The sequence below is a fragment of the Oncorhynchus mykiss genome, chromosome 29 (genome assembly GCF_057628025.1).
Source record: "Oncorhynchus mykiss isolate SJ-2025 chromosome 29, ASM5762802v1, whole genome shotgun sequence".
Lineage (NCBI taxonomy): Eukaryota > Metazoa > Chordata > Actinopteri > Salmoniformes > Salmonidae > Oncorhynchus > Oncorhynchus mykiss.
In genome coordinates this window covers 12753411-12776095 of record NC_143050.1, presented here as the reverse complement: position 1 = coordinate 12776095, position 22685 = coordinate 12753411, and the positions used below count along the sequence as shown (strand labels likewise).

At 41.2% G+C, this 22685-nt stretch overlaps 3 protein-coding genes across 4 annotated transcripts in view; 2 read left to right on the top strand and 1 right to left on the bottom strand.

Moving 5' to 3' along the window:
* Positions 1–2679, bottom strand: part of LOC110510173 (mitogen-activated protein kinase kinase kinase kinase 2) — a 31217-nt gene extending 28538 nt beyond the window's left edge. Inside the window, exons 1-2 of one of the 2 annotated variants that reach the window (XM_036968005.2) lie at positions 2142–2679; positions 357–414 (exon numbers count right to left, since the gene is read on the bottom strand). In XM_036968005.2, the coding sequence (XP_036823900.2) occupies positions 357–414; positions 2142–2234 (151 nt within the window). In that variant the 5' untranslated portion in view covers positions 2235–2679. The remainder of the gene's footprint in view (positions 1–356; positions 415–2141) is intronic. The other variant, XM_090226536.1, reaches the window with a different exon arrangement.
* On the top strand, positions 2643–14907 carry LOC110510179 (reticulon-3). Its single transcript, XM_090226538.1, has 7 exons — positions 2643–3204; positions 10950–11157; positions 11305–11443; positions 12132–12201; positions 13392–13438; positions 13522–13580; positions 13789–14907. Exons 1-7 carry the CDS (start codon positions 3126–3128, stop codon positions 13835–13837), a joined length of 651 nt encoding a protein of 216 aa, XP_090082664.1. The 5' UTR covers positions 2643–3125; the 3' UTR covers positions 13838–14907.
* Positions 14908–15013: 106 nt separating this feature from the next.
* oatx (organic anion transporter X) lies at positions 15014–22628 on the top strand. Its single transcript, XM_021591549.3, has 10 exons — positions 15014–17373; positions 17643–17746; positions 18426–18580; positions 19072–19240; positions 19396–19519; positions 19736–19851; positions 19957–20171; positions 20309–20417; positions 21606–21812; positions 21889–22628. The coding sequence occupies exons 1-10, from the start codon at positions 16954–16956 to the stop codon at positions 22004–22006; spliced, it is 1737 nt and encodes a 578-aa protein (XP_021447224.1). The 5' UTR covers positions 15014–16953; the 3' UTR covers positions 22007–22628.
* The last annotated feature ends 57 nt before the right edge of the window (positions 22629–22685 follow it).

The window sequence follows — 22685 nt, the reverse complement described above, 5'->3', positions numbered from 1 at the left end:
CAAAGATAATTTTTCAAGCAAGAATTTAGCTAGGACTGTCTAGGAGTGGTCTGAGTGGGGAAGGGAAAACTGAAAACTAGCTGTTATTGGCAGATAGGTTTGGAGCCCTCTTTCTTGTTGGTGTATTAACTAACGTATCGCCTGGTGATGTCACCAGGCAGGCCAAAACTCAATCCCGTCAAAACAGGCAGAAATTTCAGGCAGTCCTTTCAAACAACTCTATAAAAGAGCATAATCATAATTTTCACAATTTCGCACTATTATTCCAAACTCATAGTGTGTAAATATATATTAAACAAAGGAGAATCACTGGGCCTTTAAGATAAACACAATCACATTTGGGATAAATATCCTACCAGGATCTAGTTTTACAACTTTGATTGCAGAGATCACGGATGTCTTGATGTTTCGTGCCTATAAAGAAGACAAAGTACAAAAAAAAAAAGATTTTTATTCTGATCATATGACATTGTGGTTTCACTTCTTGCTGTGAACGTTATAGGTAGTGACATGACCTTTGAAGTCATGAGTGTCACAGCATCTCAGTTCTACAATGGGAAAAGGAATAGTAGCCTACCACGCATCAGTAGTTAAAATATTTCCAGATAAATTATCTTATTTGTAGGCCTTGTGCTCACACTTTCTCTTTCTGAGAAAACTTGGGTGATAAAGGAAAGAACACCCTCACTGTATGGCTACAGCACAGGAGGTTGGTGGCACTTTAATTGGGGAGGACGGGCTTGTGGTAATGGCTGGAGCGGAATATGTGGAATGGTATCAAACAAATGGTTTCTATGTGTTTGATGCCATTTCATTCGCTCTGTTCCAGCCATTATTATACGCAGTCCTCTCCTACGCAGCTTCCACTGGTCTACAGATCATGATGCCATTCCATTAGCTTCGTTCAGACATTATTATACGCAGTCCTCTCCTATGCAGCTTCCACTGGTCTACAGATCATGATGCCATTCCATTAGCTTCGTTCAGACATTATTATACCACGTCCTCTCCTATGCAGCTTCCACTGGTCTACAGATCATACAGACACCATGCTTCTGTTACCAAGCAAAGCAGCAAACGGCCACCAGGGAACAATGAGGCTCCTGTCACCAATAGAAGAACTGCTACCTTTGAAAAAAATACATCTGTTACGGAACGGTACTCACTTCCTGTTTTGTTTCTGTAGTAAAAGATTTCCGGAGATGTAAGGCATGTATCATATTGCAGCAGAACTTTTACCTCGGCTATTATTGCAAGATCACTTACCAAACAGGACCTAGGCGACCAATCGTTCCCTAATTTCATAATGATCTACTCATTTTATTTTTTCAATTAGAAAAAGTACATTCATTACAGAACTATCTCCAATACTTTACAAGGGTGTCTTGGGTGTCATGTGCTATGACAGTGAAGCTGCAGTGAAAATACTATATTTGCTGGCCATTCCAAATATTATGCTATCGGTCAGGGTACTGGCTTGATGTGTACAGTGAGTTTCTCACAGATGACACTTCTTCCTTTCTCAACTCATTGTTAGTTTCCTGTTACCAACTGCTCCCTTCTAGTCACCATCTCAGCTAACCATATTGTAAGATTTAACAGTGGAGTGCATTTCATAATTTAGTGTGCTGGACCTTTTTCAACAAATGACCAGGTAGACCAATAGAAAGGGCTTTTTCAGCATTTCAATGAGCCTTGTTTTGACATCAGTCATTCTGATGTTAAACTCTGTGCACATGTCAACCAAACATTCAATACAGTTATGGAGAGAGACCATGCAGCCTGCCTCCATGCACAAATTGATGACAGAACAGATGGTGAAATACCACTTTTCTGGCAAACATTATATCAGGAAAAAATATATAAAAAAATAAAATCACAAAACAATTTATATCACTATTGATTAATAAAACCATCACATTATTTTTTTAAACGTTGACTGCAACCCGTCAACATGGAACCGACTAGGGATATGAATAACCATTTAATCAAACAGGTGGGTCTGCTCAGGTATACCAATAAAGCCATATCAAAACAATCTTATAAATCGTGGGGTGGTTACAAATCCTGTTCGAAAGATACATAATTTTCACTAAAGGACTGCAAAATATCAGAGCATGGTTTATTTCAAATAGGCCTACCTTAAATACGTCTCCGTATGTACCACTACCGATCCGGTGAATCATCTCGTAGTCCTCCAATGGGTTCGAGTAGGAAACACCAATTGCATCCATCGCAGCACTGTATGTCTCGACTAGTGCTTTCTAGCCACTAATTATATGATTCCAATCCAGATGTCTGCACTTCCTCTGCAACAAACCATCAGAAGCAAAAGCTGAAATAAAAATGGCAGCTATACAGCCTTGTGATGCTCAGAGAACGGCAGCCTACCAGTGCCATGACATTTTTGTAAATAATAAGGCATTGTTGTTGCCCCTGAATGGAAAACAGAATCTACATTCTGGGTTTTTCAGTGACACAAAGCCTTGTCAAAAAATAGTAATTGGTCCCCATTTCGGTTATTGTTTAAATTATATTTTATATTTTCCTTCTATTTCAGTAAAAATATTTGTGATAATAATCCCCTCTCGCACTCGCACTCGCGCGCGCGCACACACACACACACACACACACACACACACACACACACACACACACCCACACCCACACACACACACATATAAAGGGGTAGGTAGTAAACCCTGTGAATAAACTTGGGAGAGCCCCTGGGGTTCTTGAGACGATTGGTTGATTGACTGGGTGATTATTAAAGTTATTTTATGGATATAGGAAAAATGAACTCAGGATTTTTTAAACAATTATTTTGAAAATAGTAGCATAAGTAAACCACTGTATAAATATGCGGTATAAGGTAATGATACTGACTAGACCATATTGAGACCACACCTTTAAAGCCAAGCCCCCCCTTCGTGGTGAAGGCACGTCCATCGTTGTGCTCCGAAACATCATTTTCAAGGCGTCAAACGGGCTTGAGGAGTCAATTTAGCGTCAGTCATCTATTACAAATTGGAAAGAATTTGGAACAGAACATATTAGCTAGCTACGCACTTCGATTTTACGTTTATTTTGATTGTCTCGCTGTCTGGGTAGAAATCATCACAAAAATGGCAGATCCGATGACACAGTCTGGCCAGATCTCGTCCTCTCTGAACGCTTCATCGACAAAAGAATCCACATATTCCGGTAGGAAATTATTATTTTTTGAATTGTTTTATTTTGAATGCAAACATTTTGACCGTAATAGCTCGAGCTCAGCTCAACCACACTCGTATGCGATTCATGTTCAAACAATTGATGGCCGGGGGTTGTTGTTTGTGTGGTGTGTGTGTGTGTGTGTGTGTTTGTGTGTGAGTGAGTGAGTGAATGAATGCTAACGGTGCCCCAGAGAATTAGCGATTTGATCACATGTTGAACAGGACTCATGTTGGCTAACGTTAGCTAGTTATTGGTTTATTATATTATAGGTAACGTTACAGTCCCTCTATGTTGGTTAACAGTGTTGCGAATTGCCCATACCATAAAGCAATTGTTTGGGTAATTTGGTAGCTAGCAAAGGCCGAAGACCAGAGAAAGCCTTTTGTATTTTTGAGTAGCTCCGTAGCCCACAATAGTTCGTTTGTTCACCCAGTTGATCTCTGACCAATGTTATGTAGCTACGGTATTGTCAGTTTAGGGACATACCAAGGATCCCGGGTAGCAGCGACCGCGAGCACATGGCCCTATTTGAAGGCTTTTAAAATGGTTCTAATCACCCTGACAAGGATTGGACCAAGGAAGGCATGGTTACCATCCCTTTGCTTTCATTAATCAAACCAACCTTGTCAGCTCAGTGGTTTCGTCAAGGAAATGTAAGTGGTGAGCCAAGAAACGTAATGTTTTTTTGTGTATACGGTAAAACCTTATGACATTATTTTTGGCACCTTCAATTCTTGCACATTTTTCTCATTAGTACATTTCAACACTATACTATAGGCAAATTTACTGAACTCCTAAACTTGGACGCAATCAGAACTCCTGTACAGACCCCTCGTCATGAAGGTGGCCAATATCCTGCTTTTATCTCAATGTAAAACCCGAGCTGATGACTTAAATAAGATAAAGAGGCCTCTATGCCTCTCCTCTGATCAGCTCGAGTGCACCTGAAATATGCAGCATGCAATGTGACTTGTCTTGATCGTATGTAGAGGTAACTCTTGACCGCTCAGCCAATTTATTGAAAGCTAGCCAGTGTTACAGGGGAGAGGCTATATGGACAGGCCTGGTGCCCAAATGGATGGCGTATGTCATGCGGCGTAGTGTGGCGACGAATGGATTCGGTTCAGTCAGTTGTTCTGATCAGCCCTTCCAGCTAGAAATGCTGGCTACTGGCAGCAGCATGGCACTAGTTACTTGTAAAAGTAAGTGATGTTTATTTTGATGGGCTACGGAGAAATACCTTGTAGTATTGGTCACAATCTCAAATCTGTTCCATCCCACTTGATTTTATTTTTAGTACGATGGCAGCCTATACGAGAAATAACTTGTAATATTGGTAGTAACCATCTGGATGTCACTGATAGTCTACTGCTCAATGGGGAGAGTATGCGCTGCAACAGATGCGGCACAGTGTCCTTCGCTCCGCATTAAGGAGAGGGAAGTAGCTAAGATGATGTAGCCGATATCAGGCCAGGATGACGGCTAAAGCACTTTTTGTAGTACATTAGGTGAAAATCACAACTACGGGATTAACGTCTAGCTTAAACTATTATTCCTGTACAAAATGAATGATAATGTACAGTCCCAACTCCGGCAGACACGTTTCAAATTCACTCTGAAGTTTCTAGGCACAGGTATAACTAACTAGCTGTGAAGGGGTCATCAGGAGGACTCACTGAACCGAATTCATTCTCCTCCACTCTTGCTACCAACGTCATCATTCTGGGCACCAGGCATGTCCATATCGTCTCTCCCATGTTAGTTTGACTAGCCTAGCCAGCTATTGTAATGTCCATATCGTCTCTCCCATGTTACAGTTTGACTAGCCTAGCCAGTTTATTGTAATGCCCATATCGTCTCTCCCATGTTACAGTTTGACTAGCCTAGCCAGTTTATTGTAATGTCCATATCGTCTCTCCCATGTTAGTTTGACTAGCCAGTTTATTGTAATGCCCATATCGTCTCTCCCATGTTACAGTTTGACTAGCCTAGCCAGTTTATTGTAATGTCCATATCGTCTCTCCCATGTTAGTTTGACTAGCCAGCTATTGTAATGTCCATATCGTCTCTCCCATGTTAGTTTGACTAGCCTAGCCAGCTATTGTAATGTCCATATCGTCTCTCCCATGTTAGTTTGACTAGCCTAGCCAGTTTATTGTAATGTCCATATCGTCTCTCCCATGTTAGTTTGACTAGCCTAGCCAGTTTATTGTAATGTCCATATCGTCTCTCCCATGTTAGTTTGACTAGCCTAGCCAGTTTATTGTAATGTCCATATCGTCTCTCCCATGTTAGTTTGACTAGCCTAGCCAGTTTATTGTAATGCCCATATCGTCTCTCCCATGTTAGTTTGACTAGCCAGCTATTGTAATGTCCATATCGTCTCTCCCATGTTAGTTTGACTAGCCTAGCCAGTTTATTGTAATGCCCATATCGTCTCTCCCATGTTACAGTTTGACTAGCCTAGCCAGCTATTGTAATGTCCATATCGTCTCTCCCATGTTAGTTTGACTAGCCAGCTATTGTAATGTCCATATCGTCTCTCCCATGTTAGTTTGACTAGCCTAGCCAGTTTATTGTAATGCCCATATCGTCTCTCCCATGTTAGTTTGACTAGCCTAGCCAGTTTATTGTAATGTCCATATCGTCTCTCCCATGTTACAGTTTGACTAGCCTAGCCAGTTTATTGTAATGTCCATATCGTCTCTCCCATGTTACAGTTTGACTAGCCTAGCCAGTTTATTGTAATGTCCATATCGTCTCTCCCATGTTAGTTTGACTAGCCAGCTATTGTAATGTCCATATCGTCTCTCCCATGTTAGTTTGACTAGCCTAGCCAGCTATTGTAATGTCCATATCGTCTCTCCCATGTTAGTTTGACTAGCCTAGCCAGTTTATTGTAATGTCCATATCGTCTCTCCCATGTTAGTTTGACTAGCCTAGCCAGTTTATTGTAATGTCCATATCGTCTCTCCCATGTTAGTTTGACTAGCCTAGCCAGTTTATTGTAATGTCCATATCGTCTCTCCCATGTTAGTTTGACTAGCCTAGCCAGTTTATTGTAATGCCCATATCGTCTCTCCCATGTTAGTTTGACTAGCCAGCTATTGTAATGTCCATATCGTCTCTCCCATGTTAGTTTGACTAGCCTAGCCAGTTTATTGTAATGCCCATATCGTCTCTCCCATGTTACAGTTTGACTAGCCTAGCCAGCTATTGTAATGTCCATATCGTCTCTCCCATGTTAGTTTGACTAGCCAGCTATTGTAATGTCCATATCGTCTCTCCCATGTTAGTTTGACTAGCCTAGCCAGTTTATTGTAATGCCCATATCGTCTCTCCCATGTTAGTTTGACTAGCCTAGCCAGTTTATTGTAATGTCCATATCGTCTCTCCCATGTTACAGTTTGACTAGCCTAGCCAGTTTATTGTAATGTCCATATCGTCTCTCCCATGTTAGTTTGACTAGCCAGCTATTGTAATGTCCTTATCGTCTCTCCCATGTTACAGTTTGACTAGCCTAGCCAGCTATTGTAATGTCCATATCATCTCTCCCATGTTACAGTTTGACTAGCCTAGCCAGCTATTGTAATGTCCATATCGTCTCTCCCATGTTAGTTTGACTAGCCAGCTATTGTAATGTCCATATCGTCTCTCCCATGTTAGTTTGACTAGCCAGCTATTGTAATGTCCATATCGTCTCTCCCATGTTAGTTTGACTAGCCTAGCCAGCTATTGTAATGTCCATATCGTCTCTCCCATGTTAGTTTGACTAGCCTAGCCAGCTATTGTAATGTCCATATCGTCTCTCCCATGTTACAGTTTGACTAGCCTAGCCAGCTATTGTAATGTCCTTATCGTCTCTCCCATATTACAGTTTGACTAGCCTAGCCAGCTATTGTAATGTCCTTATCGTCTCTCCCATGTTACAGTTTGACTAGCCTAGCCAGTTTATTGTAATGTCCATATCGTCTCTCCCATGTTAGTTTGACTAGCCTAGCCAGCTATTGTAATGTCCATATCGTCTCTCCCATGTTACAGTTTGACTAGCCTAGCCAGCTATTGTAATGTCCATATCGTCTCTCCCATGTTACAGTTTGACTAGCCTAGCCAGCTATTGTAATGTCCATATCGTCTCTCCCATGTTACAGTTTGACTAGCCTAGCCAGCTATTGTAATGTCCATATCGTCTCTCCCATGTTACAGTTTGACTAGCCTAGCCAGTTTATTGTAATGTCCATATCGTCTCTCCCATGTTACAGTTTGACTAGCCTAGCCAGCCATTGTAATGTCCATATCGTCTCTCCCATGTTAGTTTGACTAGCCAGCTATTGTAATGTCCATATCGTCTCTCCCATGTTACAGTTTGACTAGCCTAGCCAGCTATTGTAATGTCCATATCGTCTCTCCCATGTTAGTTTGACTAGCCAGCTATTGTAATGTCCATATCGTCTCTCCCATGTTAGTTTGACTAGCCTAGCCAGCTATTGTAATGTCCATATCGTCTCTCCCATGTTAGTTTGACTAGCCAGCTATTGTAATGTCCATATCGTCTCTCCCATGTTAGTTTGACTAGCCTAGCCAGCTATTGTAAAAGTCAATTTGGCTGCTTCAGAAGCTAAAAACAGCTTGGCAAAATGTGCACAATGTGCCTTACAATAAGGAGGCCAGCTTTTGATTTCCACTAACTATGACTGAGTGTGAGGCATGTGTTCCATAATGTATGTTTCATGCATATACATTTGAACAAAGACGATCACATTTTAGTGTTTCACCACTTATGGAGTACGGAGACAAATGGTAAATGTGTTGCTCAGTATTTGAAGGATAGTGTAAATATAGGTAGGTTACACTAAATATAGTGTAGTCTTTGCGTATCAAATAACACTATTTGGCCAATCAGGACCTGAATATGACTGCACGTCACACAATAATTTAACACGTTCATTAATGTTTTGCGTTTTTATTCAATTATCACTCGTATGTCATATGTCACAAGTCATCAATACTGATGCTATGATGCTGGTAAAGTTGTCTTGTGAACCTACAGTACTGGTCATAAAAAAGCTAGCTAGCTCATGGATGCAAACAATGTCTTCCTCAAAAATATTGCAAAACGACATCGGTTTCAGTAGCTATAGCTAGGTGTCATAAAAAATAACCCTAATTTATAAGACAGTTTTTATTTGATTAATGGTGGTCGGACCCATCTATGTGAAGCTAGCCACAATAAGGATCAGCCACAAACGCCATTGTCAGTGATGCAAATGAATACAAATAGTAGAATTATGCCATAATTGAATAGGTCATTCTAAATGAGGTTGGAATGTTATGTAAAACCAGCAAAAGACAATGTTGTTAATTTGACATCTATTGCAACCACACTGGATGTATTATACTTTAGAATTGCATTGGGGACATACTTATTTCACTGTACAGCCTTACCTATGGATTGTAGCTCTTATTGCGGGACTTTGAAACAACTGAATTGAGCCACATTTATTGTCAACCTGTGTATTGAACACTATTCCCAAGGAAAAACAATACTGGCTGGATGTTTTGGAGTCTAACTCTGAGAGGATGTTGGGGAAAAAATATACCCCATTTCATTGATCCCCAATCCTTAGGTAAAGCTGTACAGTGCAATTTGAATGTCAATACACAAAATAGGCTTACTGGGGAGGTGATTTCACAGTCAGTCCCGTGATAAGAGCTACAACGCTAATATTTGTGTAAACTCTGAACAATTGTGTTCTGTGGGTGTCACCGAGTAGACTGATACCCCATTTTATTGCTTCGCATTCAAACCTTGATTTAACATTAGTCTAAATATGGCACGAGTCCACCGATTGTAACCTTCCGTATCACTTTCAAAGAGATCCTTTTATTTTGAAGGCAAATGGCAACTTCCACTTGTGCCTAATCTTTATTGTGGCTAGCTTCACAACGCATAACCCTGTCCGGTTGAGCCTCACTAGCCAGATGAAGCTATCTGGTTGCCTATAATGTTAGCTTCATGAACTGGAGTTCAATTTCAATAGGTCAACAAGTGGCTACCTAGCTAATACTTAATCACAAGGATTCCTAAATCATTGCTAAGAATAATGAAGATTACGGCAGTTTCTACTGGTCATTGTTTTTAGGCAAGTTGTATTGGTGCTAGCTAGGTACCAAACTTAAGCTAGCTACCCTGTGCCTATTTTTTTCATGCTAACTGTCATGCCTGCATGTCAGTTGCAAAATAACTTTAACTACAACAAGATGATAGATTTCAGGCATTCAAAGCTAATATTTTAGAATATTTTTTATCTTATTTTACAATTAAATGAACCTTCATTGTTATACATAGATTACATTTTTTGTAAATTTGACATTCCAGGAATAGATAAATAGTTAAGTTAGATTAAACAACTCCTTTTGTAAGAAATGTTTTCAAATGAAACGTATGGAAACGGGTGAATTAACAGTCCTCGGCAAGCAGGCTCAAGCAAGCTAAAACCCACATTGTAGCAAAAACTAACTAGCAGGAATTGTTAACAAGTTAGAATTGATTTAAACAAACGTTGCTGTACGCTACTATTATTCTAGTTAACAAAAAATCATGTAAGTCATATAAAATATATTCACCCCACCCAGTATTGTAATCAAAACTTACCAGAAAGCATGTAGTCCTTGGCTCAGACAGTGTAGTAGTGTGGGCTCAATAGCATCTCATTAGTGTGCAAGATCTTGAGAATCAGCTGTACATGTGATGGAAGAATACACTGCATGCAGAGGGTTGCAATTCCATAGAATTGGGGATAGTTTAACTAAAAATTAGGCCACAAGACCTAGAATTGCCTTGTGTATCCCACAAAAACACTTCACTGTTATACGTTAACTTGTTTGATGAATTTAAGCAAAAGTTCAGAAATTCCAGGGATTCATTTACCAGAGTTTCTGACCCTTTGCAACCCTAGTGGAAACACACCAATGGTGGGACAATGTGTTTATTTTCTTAATGTGAATTTGAGAATATTCACATGGAATCCTAGCTATTGATGTAGCCTAGTGGTTCCTGAACTGGCATCAAGTTAACAGATGAGGGGCCATTTGTGTCGAAGCGCATGTTTTTGGCACCATTCTAGACTACAAAAACCCTGGCTGCAGGCTACAGCCCATTTGGGGAAAGTGAACAACTCCTGAATTAGGACAACTATGAATGAAATGTAGGTCCCCACTGAATTTCACTAGATATGAGACCGTTGACTGGATTACACATTTTTCAGGATAATGATAACCATTTGCCACCAGTTGTGCTCACCTGAGAACTGAGGGAAATTATTTTCCAGTGTTGATTGTGGACTGATGCCCTGGTGCTATGGAGAATTAGACTAACATGACGTGACCAAATAACGGCGAAAAGGAGTTGCCCATGTGTTCCATTCCATTATTTTGAACCCTGAGAAAATGCCTTTTAGATTTGGCTCTGTCTGAGATCTGTGTGTTGTAACATGGATAATCCTCACAGCCACGACTCATTCAACTAGAATGAACTGCATGTTGGCAGTGGCGTTATGGTCATACCTGAGATCATATGAGGGAAATTGGGAACTTTATGCTCTCAGGTTTCTCATCAAAACCTTCCTTCAGTATTAGGATTTATAAAGGACATCTGTGATCATCTGACAGTCAGGTTTGGCTTGAGAATTAACTCTCTCTCCCCTGTTCCATCCTGTTTGTTCCTCATCCAGTGATGGAGCTGGTGTACTGGCGGGACCCCAAGAAGTCTGCGGTGGCCTTTGGCATGTCCCTGCTGGTCCTTCTGTCCCTGGCCATCTTCAGCATCATCAGTGTGTTGTCCTACCTGCTGCTTGCCCTGCTCTGTGTCACAATCACCTTCCGCATCTACAAGTCTGTCATTCAGGCAGTGCAGAAGTCTGGAGAGGGCCACCCCTTCAAGTATGACCGCTCAACTTGGGATATGTTGGAACATGGGGAAACAAGGATGTATTATTAGAACTGAGTCTACTTGTATTGAACTTGACCCCCTTGGAGTCATTGTCTGATTTGATTGTTAGGTGATGACTGATGCGTTTTCTCCCACAGGGGTCTGATGGAGCAGGACCTAACTGTTCAGCCTGAGACTTTCCGTAAATATGTGGATGTGTTTCTGACCTATGTGAACCGAGCCGTTAAACAGATCAAACACTTGCTGCTGGTGGAGGACCTGGTGGACTCACTCAAGGTAATGTTCATTAGGCTATAAGCTACTGCCGTCTTGGAGATTTCCAATGCTATGGTCTTCAATTGGATCTAAATGATTCATTCTAGAAGTGCTTGATGTAGAAATCTTCTGTCAGACATGTATAGCAAGGGGAGTAGTTTTGTGAGTCTCACCAGTTTCATCTACTCGGCTGAAGGGTAATGCTCTTGGGACAAAATTAGGGTTTATTTTGACTGGATGGAAAATTGACTTAAGGTGCTTAGAATTGTAAAATTAAAGTAGTATTTTGCACACCTTAAGAGCTGTTGGTCTATTTTAACTGTGGTCAGTTGTCTTTGGAGATTTTTTCTTGAGATTTTTTCACAACACTGAAGTCGGTCTCTTATGTATTGTTACGCCTGACTAAGAAAGCCTGAAAAGTTGTCATGTGGTGGCAGAGAAAGAAATGCCTGGCAGATGTTCAAATGAGGGATTAAGAGTTTATCAGATGAAGGAAGGAGTGGATTACAGCTAGTGTGTTTTTCCAACAGTAAGTTACTATAGAGGCTAAACATTGTGGGACGCTCATATCAAACACAGTCAATGTTTGAATAAGAAGATAATAATTAAATTGATTGATAGTGGCCAAGGAAAATGTCATTTTTCTTGTCATGACATTTATCCATAAGGTGTGGTAGGTTTCTGAAATGTTCTGGTCCCTCTGTTGCAGCTGGCTGGTTTTATGTGGCTGATGACATATGTGGGAGCTGTCTTCAATGGCATCACAATCCTCATACTGGGTAAGAATCACACACTGTCCAGTCTTCCATTTGTTTGATGCTCACAAATAAGTGTTCTGCACCCGGTCATGTAGACACTGATGTTCTAATAATGTGCACATGCATTTCTTTACGATCCTCTGGGAACCTAGACTTCTCATTACATGTCATGCATTTCTTTACGATCCTCTGGGAACCTAGACTTCTCATTACATGTCATGCATTCCTTTACGATCCTCTGGGAACCTAGACTTCTCATTACATGTCATGTTTGTTAATAACTAATGGGGCTCTGTAAGTCGTCCTGTGTCAGGGATGGGCAACTGGCTGCCCTCAGATTAATCAATAACAAAAAATTAACTTACCGTTTTTATTATTTACTCCGTCGGGGTTTCAACCTACTGTTGCAAGTTAGAATAGTAGAATACACAAGGTGGAAATGTGCGTGTGCACCTGCGGTGTTTCTCTTATGTCAGGCACTGATAGTCACTCAATTAGCCCATTGTCAGCTAAACATTTTTAGATTGGTAAATTATTCTAGCGGTCAGCTATCTAAACTTGTTATCATGGTCTAATTACTGTCTGGGGGGGCCCCCCCATTTGATTTTGTTCGTCAGTCTCAGGTATCATATTTAAAAACTGCGATCATTTGTCTCCGCACTATGGCAAAATACGTAGACTTGCAGGAAACTTGCTTTAAAATGGCAACATTTTCTCTTCACCCCATGGCAGAATGTGTAGAATTGCACAAAGTTAACTCAAACATTTCTCTCTGCTGTCAAGAGTGGGGTTCCTAAAATGTTTCACTCGCAATGTGGGGGCGTATCCACATATGGGTACTCAGACCCGCCAACAACACTGGCCCCTCGTGAGTTCAGATTTTTTTTGGGGCACCCCATCCAAGTTGCCCATCCCTGGTCTATGTTCTTGTATTGTACAGATCAGTACTTCTGCCTACATAATTGCGGGGAGCAATCAGACTTATATTTACTCTAAAGATGGGAGGGGACAAGGTCTGAATGATGTACAGTAGACATGGTTTAAATAGCCTTGAGAGGTACAGTAATATATTGTTATTTTAACAGGTCCATAGTATTCAATGAATACTGTAGCTTTATTGAAATAGCATGTTAGAGGTGTCCCATGCGATCTGGAAACCTCCAGAGATACAAATGTGCCTAACCAGAGTCCACTCTGTTTCTCATTGACAGCTGATGTCATCTTATTCAGCACGCCTCCGGTTTATGACAAAAATAAAGTAAGAATGAAAGTTTGTTTTTACATACAATTACTAATGTTTGTTATGAACCTGTGTTGGTTAACAATTTTTTTGTCTTTCAGACCCAGATTGATCAATACATTGAACTGATTCGCACCAGAGTTGAAGTCACACTTGCAAAGTAAGGGCACATCTTTTTCTAACCATCAATATGTAGATGAGGTGAAATCACAGAACACCGTGTTCTGTTTTTTTGGTAATATAATTTCTACATGGCAGGACCACACCACATCAGTAGCTTCTTCTTGGTTAAACCACCCTAAAGGATTTGTCTTCCCAGGTGCAGTGTATATACATGTGAGAAGTACAGCATGATTTCCCCTTTTCAGGCTTCAAGATAAACTTCCAGGGGCACTGAAGCGTACCAAAGCAGAGTGATTGTCCATGACCCCTATTCAACAACTGCGCTCTCCCTAATTCTGCAACTTCAGTCCTACCCTTTCAAATGCATTCCCAGCGTCAAACCTGTGGCCAAGTCATCGCTCAATATTCAATGTACCGTAACTAACTTGCAAAGGGTGCAATGCTTGTATTTGTTGTTGGAGTCAGACACATTCTGAATAACTCAATCTGTAGTTGTTACATCCATTTTGTGACTTATAAATGAATGATATGTACCCATTAATTATTGAAGAATATAATGTATAAATGCCTCATGAGCTTAGTTCAATTGTCGTACCCCATCAGAACCTGAAATATAAACTTGTTTTACTCCAATGTTTGTAAACAAAGTAAATGGGAACTAACACTATATAGCCTCAAAGCATTGGTAGAACTAATGTTGTTATCATGGATTGTTTGTCCTTGCATCCATATCGCTGTCTATGACTTTGACAGTGGTTACATTTCTCCAACCCCATATCTCATCTTTTTAACGAAATGGTGGAAGGCGCTTGGTTTCAACTACTGATTGGGGCTTTAACAAATTATTCCTGATTGAGCCAGGGGGAACTTTTAATTATTTCAAGGATACAGAATGGTGTATAGCTTTTATTTATTTTTTTTTAAAGCAAATGTTTGTACACTAATCTGGTTAGTTTTTTTTTTTTTTTGAGGGAAAAGTAATTTGTTGGTTTAGTTTGTGAATTGGCATAAAATAAAGATTTTTTTTTACATTTTTATTTATGAAAGAACTCAAAGCTGGGATCCAGATTAGGTGAGACTGCATCACTGGTGTCTCGGTTATGGATTTTTTTTAAACCGGGCAGATGAGCATTCTGAGTCGTGGTAATAAAGAAAGTGACCTTCTGCTGTTCTATCATGTGTGCAATGATGTCTGATGGGGGGGAAAAATGAATTGTTTGACGTAATGTCTTTGTTTGGAGGGGGCACTCAACCAATTCAGCATCATCTCAGTTCATCCTATAGGACACTTGTTTGCTATCTGCACTGAGTATTTTGCAAGCAAGTCCTCAAACTTGAAATAAAAAGGAAAGAAACCGTCGCAACAAGCTGTCACGGCTCATTTATCCTGTTTTGTCAGTGTGTGTGAGCTGGTAAAACCAACAGAATTAGCGTATCGGTGTAAAGGATCACACATGATGCAATCGGAGGATTAGATAAAAGGTTGCTTGTAAAAGTAGGCTACGTATTTGCCTCTGATTATTGAATGAAAAATGCCAAAGCATTTTTACTTGACTCAACCCTGAGAAGATGGGTTTAAGGAGTATGACGATGGCACTACATTACTCTGCTAAGTAACACGGAGGATATAGTGCCATCTGGCTTGCACATGTTAGGCGCTAGGGGAAAGAAACTAGTATGGACTACCGTTCCTCCAAGCCAACGACGAGACATGACCACCTAATGTCAAATGAATGTACTCATGTCACAGAGAATGTCATGTGTGTTTCGTACTGACAGTGAGTGTAATATTTTAAACCATGACATCCATTTTGCGGCACACAAAGGCCATGTATAACCAGGGAGTGACTCATCAGCCGAGTCCATTTTTGTTGTAATGAAAGATCCGCTGGATATAATTCTACATTTTTCCTTATGGCTAAAACAATTCAATTTTAAAGCAAATGTCATGACATTCTACATATTTTGCCATAGTTTATGCCAGGTTCTTTACATAACATCAGTGGGGGGCCCCTGGACATGTGCCTGATGGGTAATCCAACTCTGGATGATGAGGGTCAATCAGTGATGGTGACAATGGTGGAGATGATATAACTCGTAAGTGGCCAATTGACAATACGAGAGAGGGAAGGATCCAGATGTAGCTATAGGCCACAGAGTAAAGTGTCTTCTCATGCTGTCAATGATTCCTCAGCCCTGTGAGCTTTTAACAGTCACAGGACCCCTGTTGTCAATATTTGATTGGCTAGATAATGCAACAAAAAAAAAAGTTTAATTTGGTGGGTGCTTATTTGTACTATTTCACACATGTGCAAGTGTGTACTAATACGCATGTGTGAGTTGGAAATGTATTTTTTCCATATCCCAATTCTCCATGAGAAACACTTGGAGAGTGAGGTCACGGCCAGGGTCTGCCATTATAGCGGCGACCCGGAGTAATTAGGGTTAAGTACCTTGCTCAAGGGCGTCCTTTGTTTATGTGCACTTGGGTGCCACTTTATAGCCGTCTATGTACACAAGCAGTGGGTCTGTAGCATGGGTTGGCCTCCTTGGATATCTCAAAGGAAGATACAGTATATGATGCCTGTGTGTACATATTCTAAAACCTTTCTATGAACTCTGCCTGAATCTGAGGAATCCGTCATCTTAATGTTACACCAAGATCACCAATAGGCTCATTTGAGATGAACTGGGGCTGAATTGTACACGTAACATGCTAAAACAACGGCTTTGAGTGGCATAGCTGGATTATTATGTCAATGAGTTTCTCTCTGATCCCTTGCATGTCATTACAAGCCCTTGCTGTGAAATTCCATTATAAAGGCTTTGCTTTTGTGTTTGTTTTTTTTTGTTGCTTTTTTGCTTTGCTTTTGTGTAACCCGATTACGTGGCATTCATTAGTTTTGAAGGAGAATCTAGGTTAGAACTCCAATATGGGGATAATAATATTATTCAACATCACCGTTATTATTCACGTCTATGTCACACTGTTTCTATAGACCTATAGGCTTTTTGGGACACATGCAAATTCACAGAATCTCATGCAGTCACGTTCCCTCAAGGAATACAACTGACCTCGATCTGCTGTCTAACAACCATTAACACCTCAGTTAAGAATCGTGATGCTCCCGTAGTGTTGTAAAACGTGTGCAGGAGTAGCAGGTGAAACTTCAGAGAGGTATAAAATTAACTACTGCGCTGAGCAGCGGATTTGGAGCCGGTGGCCACCACATCAGAACCACTTGGCCCTTTGGAGTTGTCTTATAGGACAATAACGGCACTCAATAATTTCCCAATAACTTCGAATAACTTTTTTTTTTTTAAACTTTTGCAAGCCTTGTTCTTAGACTTTGCTACAGCAGTTTAAAGACTACTAACACTTGCCTACTGTTCCTCTCAGACTCACCGATATGGGTTTTGCGGACCTCTTGAATGACGTTGGCGGGTTCGGACGTTTCCAATGGATCCATGTTACCTTGTTATCTATCCCTGGTCTACTGATGGCAAGCCAGAATCTGTTGAATAATTTCACAGCTGGTATGCCTGGACATCACTGTACCATACCCAATAGGACTTCTATTGCCAGTAGTCAAAACATCTCTCAATCAGAAGTGGATGACAGAGAGCTCCTTCGCGCCTTTATCCCGATGGATGCCAGCGGGACCAAATTGTCCAAGTGTACGAGGTATGTCGAGGCGCAGTGGCATCTTCTTGAAAGCAACGTCAGCGTCATTGGACATCAGGCTAACTTTTCAGAGCTTGAGACAGAGATATGTCTGGATGGCTGGACCTATGACAAATCAGAATTTCTGTCCACTGTTGTCTCAGAGGTAAGTGGAGCTGTCCATGTGCATTTTTTACGTACTGGGTTATAAATTAGTAGGTGTAATAATATAAAATAATAGAAGTACATGTGCTTCTCCCGCAACACACATCATGATGCATGATTTATGAATAAACGTGTATATTATTATTAGTATCATTCAATAGGTCTAATAATTCACTAACAGTGGCCCTTATGTCGTTGCTGAATGCCAAGGCAAAGAATGTGATATTACAATCCTGCCTATAAGAAAAGGTTTGTGATCTTGTTTTCCAGTGGGACTTGGTCTGTACCCTCCGTCCTATGAAACAGATGAGCCAGACTATTTATATGGGTGGGGTCCTGGCAGGGGCTGTCATATTTGGAGGGCTGTCAGACAGGTGAGCAGCGTCCTGTCACAGACACGGAATACCTTATAGCGTCATTGTGTTCAACATTTTCATCACGGCAAAGGAATTCAACAATTCAATCATCATATTGTCCTATAGAACATCACGTTATCGTTGTAGAGGTTGTACACAGGAACTGCATTTACCTGATGAAGGATTGTGGTCAATGTGATACAAATGGATACAGGTGTACTTTATGAATAGGTAACCTAGAGCTAAATCAGTACTGTAAATAGATGTCTGACATTACTAATTAAGATGTAGCCTACTGTATCCATTGCTAGGACATCATTGACTCTTTAACAGAAAAAACAAATGTTGGCTTGAACCCTGATCTTCTTTGTGCTTGGACAGAATAGAGCCCAGCTGGTTGAAAGTACAAGATTAACATTTGCTACATATCAGACTTTTATCTTATTTATTTTTACACACTTAGAACTTTTAGTAATTTCACAGAAGCAAAGTTTTCCCTGTGTGTGTGTGCGTGCGCATTTGTGCACACCTGTGTGTCCATGTAATTTACTTCACAGTAGGGAACATTCCCTCCTCAATGATTTAGTAGGGCTTGTATTTTTGGTGCTTAGTTACCACCAACAACAACAATGCATTATGTTCTTGTGACTTTTGAGCAAGTGTTGCTGTGGTTTCCCCTATTTGTTTTCCCCTCTAGATTTGGGCGAAAGGCCTTGTTGATCTGGTCCTATTTTCAGCTAGCCACGCTGGGCACCTGTACGGCCTTCTCACCTTCCTTCATGACCTACTGTATCTTCCGCTTCATGACAGGCATGGCAGTATCTGGGGTGATCCTCAACACAGTCTCTCTCAGTGAGTCTCCCTACAACCCCACCTATAGCCCATACATCTAGAGACTTACATTTGAGTAATGTAGCAGATGCTCTTATCCCGAGCGACTTACAGGAGTAATTATGGTTAAGTGACTTGCTCAAGGGCACATTGGCAGATTTTTCACCATTCAAACCAGCGACCTTTCGGTTACTGTCCCAATGCTCTTAACCGCTAGCCTACCTGCTACTTAGATGCTCTACTCTTTTTTTTGTGTGATGTGTGAAAGTTGGCACACTATCAGGTCTTGCAGCATAAGGACATTGTTACTCTTTTAAGCATAAGGAAATTGTTACTGCCTTTTAAGTCTTTCAAGGGGGAAATTGATTACCTTTTGCCAGAGGTGGGTTCGGGAATGAAAACCCTGGGGAAATCCAGTTCAGATGAATCAGATGATTTTACATTGGAGAGTTCCCATTTCCACCCACTGCCTGTCGCAAGACAACCGAGTCATAACAGACTTCTGTCCACAGAGGTGGAGTGGATTCCCACCATGTCCCGCACTCTAGTGGGCACCCTCTCGTCCTTCTTCTTCACCTTCGGCCAGATGGTCCTGGCGGGCATCGCCCACAGCCTCAGGGACTGGCGCAAGCTGCAGATGGCTGTCTGCGCTCCCTTCTTCCTCTTCTTCCTCTATAGCTGGTGAGCGTACCATTTCACTGCACCACTATACAGGTATTTATCCATATCATGAATGAACAATTCAGGATGTCTTACCTTTTGATTGATGGGTGAATGGCAGTCTTTGAAAGGTTTCCAGAGACAATGTCTCTTGTGTTTTCCTAACTGGTCCTAAGGTGGTACTCTGAGTCTGCCCGCTGGCTAGTGCTAAATCGCAGGTCTGACGAGGCCCTGAAACACATCCACCGTGTGGCCAGGATCAACGGCAAACCTGAGATGGTAGAGAAGATCACCGTGGAGGTGAGAGAGCTGGCTGGGGTACAACGAAGGATACAGGCATATTGAGAGGTTCCCGGAAGTGTGAGGTGATCTTGGACATCAGAGAAGGATTATGACCTGCTTGTGTGTCTGTGTGTGTGTGTGTGTGTCTGTTTGGGCATGTGTGCATGTGTGCATGTGGCTATGTGTGTGTGTGTGTGGCTATGTGTGTGTGCATGTGCATGTGTGTAATTACAGGTTCTGGAATGTCACATGCACAAAGAGGTCCAGTCGAGTAAGACCACCCACACAGCATACGACTTGATACGCACCACAGTGATGAGAAGAATATCTCTCTGTCTTATGGTTGTTTGGTAAGGTTCATTGTTTGGTAAGGTTCATTTGTCATTCTAGTTACCTTTGTGCCTATTCTTATCTGCAAAACCTTCCAGTGATCCGATTGACCTCTCACCCTACAGGTTCTCTACCAGTTTTGCCTACTACGGCCTAGCAATGGACCTGCAGAAGTTTGGGGTGAACATCTACCTGATCCAGATCATCTTTGGGCTGGTGGACTTCCCCGCCAAGCTGGTGGCTCTGGGGAGTCTTACCTTTCTGGGTCGGAGGATCACTCAGGGAACATGTCTCCTCATGTCTGCCTTGATGATATTCACCAACATCTTCGTCCCCACAGGTTAGATGGTCACACAATTTTGTGTTGGCTACTGTGCTCGCGTCTAATTAAATGCCATTGGTCTTGTCTTTGATAATCTAATTGAAAACAGTTATTGACAAGGATTGGCAATGACAACCCCTTTGATCCCAACACAGACATGCAGTCTATTAGGACTACTCTGGCTTGTCTGGGGAAGGCCTTCACCTCTGCATCCTTCACCTGTATTTATCTGTTTACTGGAGAGCTTTACCCCACCGTCATCAGGTACCACTTCATTAGACAACACCGTCATCAGGTACCACTTCATTAGACAACACCGTCATCGGGTACCACTTCATTAGACAACACCGTCATCAGGTACCACTTCATTAGACAACACTGTCATCAGGTACCACTTCATTAGACAACACCGTCATCGGGTACCACTTCATTAGACAACACCGTCATCAGGTACCACTTCATTAGACAACACCGTCATCAGGTACCACTTCATTAGACAACACCGTCATCGGGTACCACTTCATTAGACAACACCGTCATCAGGTACCACTTCATTAGACAACACTGTCATCAGGTACCACTTCATTAAGGGATATTCAAGGCAGACATGAAATATCCCTTTGAACATGATGAAGTTATTAAATACACTTTGGATGGTGTATTAATATACCCAGTCACTACAAAGATACAGGTGTCCTTCCTAACTCAGTTGCCAGAGAGGAAGGAAACCACTCAGGGATTTCACCATGAGGCCAATGGTGACTTTAAAACAGTTACAGAGTTTAATGGCTGTGATAGGAGAAGACTGAGGATGGATCAACAACATTGTAGTTACTCCACAATACTAACCTAATTGACAGAGTGAAAAGAAGGAAGCCTGAACAGAATAACAAATATTCCAAAACATGCATTCTGTTTGCAACACCAAAGTACAGGCAAAATCCTATAGGAAAACATTGATCAGTCTGCTTTCCACTAGACACAAGGAGATTAATTCACCTTTCAGCGGGACAATAACCTAAAACACAAGGCCACATCTACACTGGAGTTGCTTACCAAGAAGAGTGAATGTTCCTGAGTGGTCGGGTTACAATTTTTACTTAAATAGACTTGAAAATCTATGGCAAGACCTGAAAATGGTTGTCTAGCAATGATCAACAACCAACTTGACAGAGCTTAAATCATTTCAAAAATAACAAAATGGGCAAACGTTGCACAATCCAGGTATGCAAAGCTCTTAGAGACTTACCAGAAAGACTCACAGCTGTAATCGCTGCCAAATGTGATTCTAACATGTATTAGTGTGAAAACTTAAGTAAATTATGTATTTCTGTTTAATTTGCAATTTCCCTACTTCTCCTCCTTCTCCGCCTCCTCTTCCGCATCCTCCTCCCCCACTCTCCTCCTCTTTCTCCTCCCCCTCTCCTCCACCTCCTCCTCCTCCCCCTGCAGACAGACAGGAATGGGATTTACCTCCACCATGGCCAGGGTGGGCTCCATGGCAGCGCCTGCTGTGCTGATCCTGGAAGAGATGCTGCCCGCTCTGCCCAGTATAATCTATGGAGGTGCTGCTGTGGTGGCTGGCATCATCGCCTTCTTCCTCCCTGAAACACTCAACATCCCTCTTCCTGACACAGTCGAGGATGTGGAGGAGAAATGGTAAGGTTGTGAGACTGTGACTCTGCATATCATTTACCTCTGACATGTTTTGAAATGTGATGAAAATGCTTTCCAGGGCTAAAAAGAATGTGGGTGCAGAGAAACTGGCTAAAAAGGAGGCAGTGGCTCTTCAGGAGATGAAGAAGGGAGCAGTTGAGGGGGATGGGGAAATCACGGGACTCAATGCTCTGTGAGAAACAATCTGATCAGAATAATGTAGAAGAGGTGGTATAATTTTACTGTGTCAGCAAACGCTAGCAAACTGTATACGCTGGGTAGCAAATTAAAGACAGATGCATACAACTGTTTAGAGATCAATATTATTTAATTGAAACCAAAATGGAAACAGATTAGAACCGAAAAGTTGATTGTGGTATGCAGGAGATACTGGTGTTTCTTTGCTAAAACATCATTGTTCAATTTGTCTTTGTCTGATTGATGTATGGTTTCTTTGGCACAAGGTTGAAATGATCAACAGTGATCCTGTTGACAACTGCTGCCTATCTCATATCATTTTACAGTTTGTCTCAATTGTAACCAAAACACTTGGAAACCTTCACTTGTATATTCACTGTGTTTTTTTGTTACCTACATTTTTTATTCAAAATGTAGATAGATAATAAATCAGACACTTTTACATGACAATTTATGACTTCAACATGCAGTTTATGGTGATTGTTTTTATGACATTTGCAACATTGTGGAACTATTTTTGATTGGTCATTATAGAACAAGATTTAGAGCTTGAAATGTGTTGGCTGTCTAGGGGCGGTATTGTAGCTTAATCAAAAATAAACAGTAGGTCTGTGTGGTTCAGCAGTTGTTTCCTTAACATTTTGTTTTGTGCAGTTCTTAGAAGGTAGAAGCCAGTAG